This window comes from Ylistrum balloti, unplaced genomic scaffold, assembly GCF_031769215.1.
Source record: "Ylistrum balloti isolate Yb309-2 unplaced genomic scaffold, AGI_CSIRO_Ybal_v1 Utg369624, whole genome shotgun sequence".
Lineage (NCBI taxonomy): Eukaryota > Metazoa > Mollusca > Bivalvia > Pectinida > Pectinidae > Ylistrum > Ylistrum balloti.
Window position 1 is genome coordinate 1,344,428 of NW_026781893.1, and position 6,365 is coordinate 1,350,792.

The 6,365-nt window shown below is 34.2% G+C and overlaps 1 protein-coding gene across 1 annotated transcript; it reads left to right on the forward strand.

Moving 5' to 3' along the window:
• Positions 1-5,453: 5,453 nt before the first annotated feature.
• On the forward strand, positions 5,454-5,996 carry LOC132550815 (uncharacterized). The gene has a single exon (XM_060214908.1). It carries the CDS (start codon positions 5,454-5,456, stop codon positions 5,994-5,996), a length of 543 nt encoding a protein of 180 aa, XP_060070891.1.
• Positions 5,997-6,365: the final 369 nt, after the last annotated feature.

Here is a 6,365-nt window from a genome sequence, read left to right on the forward strand (position 1 = left end):
ATAGACTACTGCGGTGATATCTGGTGAAGTACAGTGTAATACTTTATAGACTACTGCTGTGATATCTGGTGAAGTACAGTGTAATACTTTATAGACTACTGCGGTGATATCTGGTGAAGTACAGTGTAATACTTTATAGACTACTGCGGTGATATCTGGTGAAGTACAGTGTAATACTTTATAGACCACTGCGGTGATATCTGGTGAAGTACAGTGTAATACTTTATAGACTACTGCGGTGATATCTGGTGAAGTACAGTGTAATACTTTATAGACTACTGCGGTGATATCTGGTGAAGTACAGTGTAATACTTTATAGACTACTGCGGTGATATCTGGTGAAGTACAGTGTAATACTTTATAGACTACTGCGGTGATATCTGGTGAAGTACAGTGTAATACTTTATAGACTACTGCGGTGATATCTGGTGAAGTACAGTGTAATACTTTATAGACTACTGCGGTGATATCTGGTGAAGTACAGTGTAATACTTTATAGACTACTGCGGTGATATCTGGTGAAGTACAGTGTAATACTTTATAGACTACTGCGGTGATATCTGGTGAAGTACAGTGTAATACTTTATAGACTACTGCGGTGATATCTGGTGAAGTACAGTGTAATACTTTATAGACTACTGCGGTGATATCTGGTGAAGTACAGTGTAATACTTTATAGACTACTGCGGTGATATCTGGTGAAGTACAGTGTTATACATTCTGGACTACTGCGGTGATATCTGGTGAAGTACAGTGTAATACTTTATAGACTACTGCGGTGATATCTGGTGAAGTACAGTGTAATACTTTATAGACTACTGCGGTGATATCTGGTGAAGTACAGTGTAATACTTTATAGACTACTGCGGTGATATCTGGTGAAGTACAGTGTAATACTTTATAGACTACTGCGGTGATATCTGGTGAAGTACAGTGTAATACATTCTGGACTACTGTGGTGATATCTGGTGAAGTACAGTGTAATACTTTATAGACTACAAGTTCCCCAGGTCAGTATACGGTCAGTATTATCGAGGCCTTTAACATGAACTTGTAGGTAATGCCCATTAACCCCTAGGCTATGAAGTTAATGAAAAGAGACATTACATTATGGACATCTGCTCCTGAAGGTTGTAAAACACGATCACTAATATTCATATCTGTCATATTGAATTTGTATCTTTCAGCAGGAAACATTGATTAGAGTTGGCTGGTAACAGATTCACTTGTGATGACGTAGACTAGTATAGTATATCCCATATTTTACTGTCACACACAAGCAAACAATGACATTTATGTTGTTTACTTATGCATGGAGTCATGTAACAGATGCATATTTCATTGTGATGAGGACTAAAGTTTATTTATATCAATAAAACCTCTCTTTGTAAAACTTACGAGTGCTCTGATAAAGTACTTTAATGCACGTGAAGTAAACCTAATATGAGTGCTCTGATAAAGTACTCTAATGCACGTAAAGTAAACCTAATATGAGTGCTCTGATAAAGTACTTTAATGCACGTGAAGTAAACCTAATATGAGTGCTCTGATAAAGTACTTTAATGCACGTGAAGTAAACCTAATATGAGTGCTCTGATAAAGTACTCTAATGCACGTAAAGTAAACCTAATATGAGTGCTCTGATAAAGTACTTTAATGCACGTAAAGTAAACCTAATATGAGTGCTCTGATAAAGTACTCTAATGCACGTAAAGTAAACCTAATATGAGTGCTCTGATAAAGTACTTTAATGCACGTAAAGTAAACCTAATATGAGTGCTCTGATAAAGTACTCTAATGCACGTAAAGTAAACCTAATATGAGTGCTCTGATAAAGTACTTTAATGCACGTAAAGTAAACCTAATATGAGTGCTCTGATAAAGTACTCTAATGCACGTGAAGTAAACCTAATATGAGTGCTCTGATAAAGTACTCTAATGCACGTGAAGTAAACCTAATATGAGTGCTCTGATAAAACACGTCTCTAATGCATGTGAAGTAAACCTAATATGAGTGCTCTGATAAAATACGTCTCTAATGCACGTGAAGTAAACCTAATATGAGTGCTCTGATAAAATACGTCTCTAATGCACGTGAAGTAAACCTAATATGAGTGCTCTGATAAAATACGTCTCTAATGCACATGAAGTAAACCTAATACGAGTGCTCTGATAAAATACGTCTCTAATGCATGTGAAGAAAACCTGATGATTTCCAAGATTTGGAGATCCACACTATTCCATCTTCTTTATATACGAGACTCGACACTTACAGACTTCCATCTTTAACTTTAAAAGCTATTCTACAATGATCAATTGTTAAATGATAAAGGAAAGTGTGTAAAAACTCTCTACTACAGAAACACCCACAGTCGATCTGTTCTACAATACTCCTGATAAATATATCATTTACCCAAGTCTTGGGTGGAAAAAATCAAACAGACGATCTTTTATTTAAATATTTTGGTCATTAGAGCTAGCTTATCTAATCTTGATTTTAAATATTCTCATATCAATACTTCTGTGTGCAATGATGTTGTAAATAAAAAAAGAAAATTAGAGACAACATTAACATCAATATAAAAAAAGAATCCATTGTATATAGGAGTATACAAGATTGAGACCAGTCAGAACATTCAATATTCAATTTCCTCGCATGTATCATCCTGTAGTCTGCTAGCTCCCAAAACTGGATTTTTACTTCAAAACTAAAGCTAGTAATGCATCTCTTTAAATGGTTCTGATTAAAACTGATTGATTTTCTCACTTGAATTTGAATGATTAAATTCTGTCACATTCATCATGAAAAGTAAACAGAATTTTGTAAGCACGAAATGTAATTGTATATCAGTCTTGAATGGAAATGATTCATGTGTGGTATATTGGGTCCTATTTAACTCACAGAATCGTGTTGTAGTGTTTATTTTCACATGAACTGTAATTACATGCAATCGTATTAAATTCAAAGAAACTGATTCTCGGTAATTAATTTTATGTGTAACCTAACTGTAATTTAATTTAAAAATAATGTGAATCTCCACTTTCAGGCACCAATGTAATGAGACAATCTGTTTTCAGGACGTGTTGATGGATGGTAGGGCTGGATCTGTCTGCTACAGATAAGGGGATCCACAAGTTTGTCAGCAATATGTTTGTGATCTCTGCCATTCTGTAAGGCCTTTGGTTAATGCTAAAAACATTTGTTTGTCTGTGTTTTTTGTTTTCTAGGCTCTGTTACATTGGAAAAATCGTTCAGGGACATAGCTCTAGTATTAAACATGTTCAAATACAATCCCAAGGGCCATAATACTACAAATAAACATGCTCAAATCTAAAGAGTGCCTTCTGCAAATGATGCTTTAGGCCAAAGGAGTATGTATGGTTTGGGTACCTATGTACCCCCAATATTTTACTGAGAAAAACTGTCTCAGAAAATCAAAAGAGTGAAGACATTTAATAATGGAAGTGTCCATGATTCTAGAATTTTTTTCAAGATTTAAAAAATATCACTAATTTTTTTAATATAGCTGTTTGAAAATTGACAAAAAACACGAAAATCGGTGATTTCCCCCATTTCGTGGGTACATTTTACTGAAGTTTACCATGAGCGCAGGCTTGAACAAGTTTCATATTGATGCTACAAAATAAAAATTTTAATAAAGTCATTGTGTTAAAAGGAAAAACTTGTTCAAGACTGCGCTCATATTAAAAAATTATTTTTCAAAATTATTTTTCGGCATTTTGATGCAAGATCGCGTGTAATATATGGTCCGGAACATGGAAAACGGACTTCGCCGCTATCGATATTTTTGTTTACTGCAGCAGAAACACTCAAATGATGGAGTTAAAACCAACAATTCCTTAATTTTTCACAACCAAGAAAGGTAAGATTTGTTCTTGTTAGCAAAAATTTTTAACTGATGTGATATAAAAAATGAATAGTTTTTTTATTCATCGGACGTCTGCAGCACTTGATTGCATCATCAGTTTTACGTCTGGTTGACAGATGCCCCAATACAGGTAGACGGCAAAAAATCCACTAACTTTGTGTGATGTTTGTTCAAAAATTAATTCAAATGTCATTTATTAACAATAAAATATATTTAAAGGTATCTCAATACTTTTTAAAGTTCTGAAACAGTATTATTCTGTGCTGCCAAGCCCAGTTTGAATGTTGTTGATGTTGATCGCCGAACAAACGGTGAAGTGTCGTCTGGACTGAAGGCGAGCTCACAATAAATTCAAGAGTAATTCATTATAAACTTCAACAGAGACTGTGTGTCTTGTTGAAGTCCACTGAAAATGTCTTCTTTCTGTCTGAAAAATATTCGTTTTATTAACTAAGGAAAAATAGAAATGAAAGAGCGCATCTATTTATACTCATTGTCTTGGAAACAGCCAGAGAGAAAGCCAACATAGTTGGTGTATATATACTTTCAAAATAACAACGGGTTGCATATGTTGTACCGTGGTGTAGTGGTATGAGGGTTGGCTCAGTAGCATAAGCACCACAATTATGGGTTCCAATCCTGATGACCATTGATCTTATTTTTTTTATATTCAATTTAAGATACAAAACTATAATACATATTTTCTAGCGAGAACTTTGCAACACATTATTATTTTTAACATTAATTAAAACTATTTGTGTAATTAATTAAGCTCTGACTTCAAATCCTGTTGACAACTCTTATTTATTTTGATTTCAAATAAAAAAATACCTATTCTTAATTTAATTTAAAATGCAACCATGTAGTCTGTTCTTGAAAGTGCTTAGCAACATTTTATTTTTTTCACATTAAGAAAATAACATTTGTAATATTAATTAAACTGTGAGTTCAAATCTTGTTGACAATCCATATTTCACAAACATTTATCGACATTTGTGTGAGTTACAGTTGTGCTGGTGCCTGTTCCTTTTTATTTTTTTTTCTTAATTTCAGTGTAAAAATCTTAACAACATATTCACTAAATAATGTGTAATTATTGATCAATTATGACAAAAATATGTTATGTAATTTAAATATGAATATAATATCTATGTTTACAACTTTTAATTTCTTATACAATGTATAGAACACACATTCTGTTGAGTTCCACATAAAAAGTTGTCACTTTTATGTTTACATATTCTTTTTATACTTTTCTACGTTACCGTGATTCATATGGTTGGTATAAAGTATTAATATACTTATCAAATATTTCTTTCCAGATGCCAAAAGACATCCCATGTTGCTTGTGCTTCAAAAGGTGTAAACCAAATTCCAGAAGGCATATCCCACCTGGCGTGGCCTTTAAAAGATATGTGGAGCGATGTGTTGGCAGGGACGTGAGTAGCAATGACATGATATGCGGGACATGTACGGCACGAGTGTATAGGAGTCTTCCAATATTTCACCAGAAAAGAACCACTTGTGAAAACTGACGCAACATCAGAAGCACATTGCAGGGCAATGCTTGCAAAGTCCAAGGAACCAAATACAGTGAAGGCATTTTTGGAAAGCAACAACTTACTAAATAAGAGAACTGTTTATCAAAAGCTGGAAGCAGAAGACTTGATGAACTTCCCTAAACTTTCCATGGATGACTTACGAAACATCACCATGGGAGTTTATCAACTTAAACAGGCTCCAAGTTATACAAAGGAGCACTGTGTTGAAGATGGACTGTATGAGTTGCTTGTCTTCTCAGAAAACCCTAATCTGATCAAGTTAAAAATACAGTCTCGACACTGTAACAGCAGAGCACATTCTTTGTGGATTGAGTATGACTCACTCTCTGATGATCCCATCAAAGGTTGGTACTGCACTTGTAAAGTAGGCTCAAGAGTGGTCGGTTGCTGTGCCCACATTGCAAGTGCATTGTGGTTTCTAGGATATGAACGCTTCCAAGGCAAATCATCTGGGGCAGTGACTATTTCAACAAAGTCTTTGGCTGATGCAGCTGACATTCCAACAACAGATTCCGACACGGATGAGGAGTATACAGAGGAATAAACTGTAACACTATATGTATTTAAAGTAGATATAATTTGAAGTCGCTTATCACTTGTTCATTTTCATGTTTGTTAAATTCTGTGAACAAAACCAAAGGTTATACATTGATTATATGCTTCGAATATGCTTTGCTTTCAAAAGCACCAGTGCAGACGTATGAAGCAAAATAGAAACCGATAACAGCTTCAGGTGATGTTCTTGCTATGAAAAGAATATGTTAACAATTACGGGTATGCTATGTGATAGACTCTGTTGCTAGGGTACTAACTTTGATCTGTATCAAAATGTTTATATTATACATATTTCGTAAGAAAAGGTTAGTCCATATAAAGTGATAATGATCTGTTTTCATTAAATAACGTACAATAA

Excerpts from the sequence above, each read along its gene's own strand:
- LOC132550815 (XM_060214908.1), top strand. The coding sequence starts at position 5,454 with ATGCTTGCAAAGTCCAAGGAACCAAATACAGTGAAGGCATTTTTGGAA.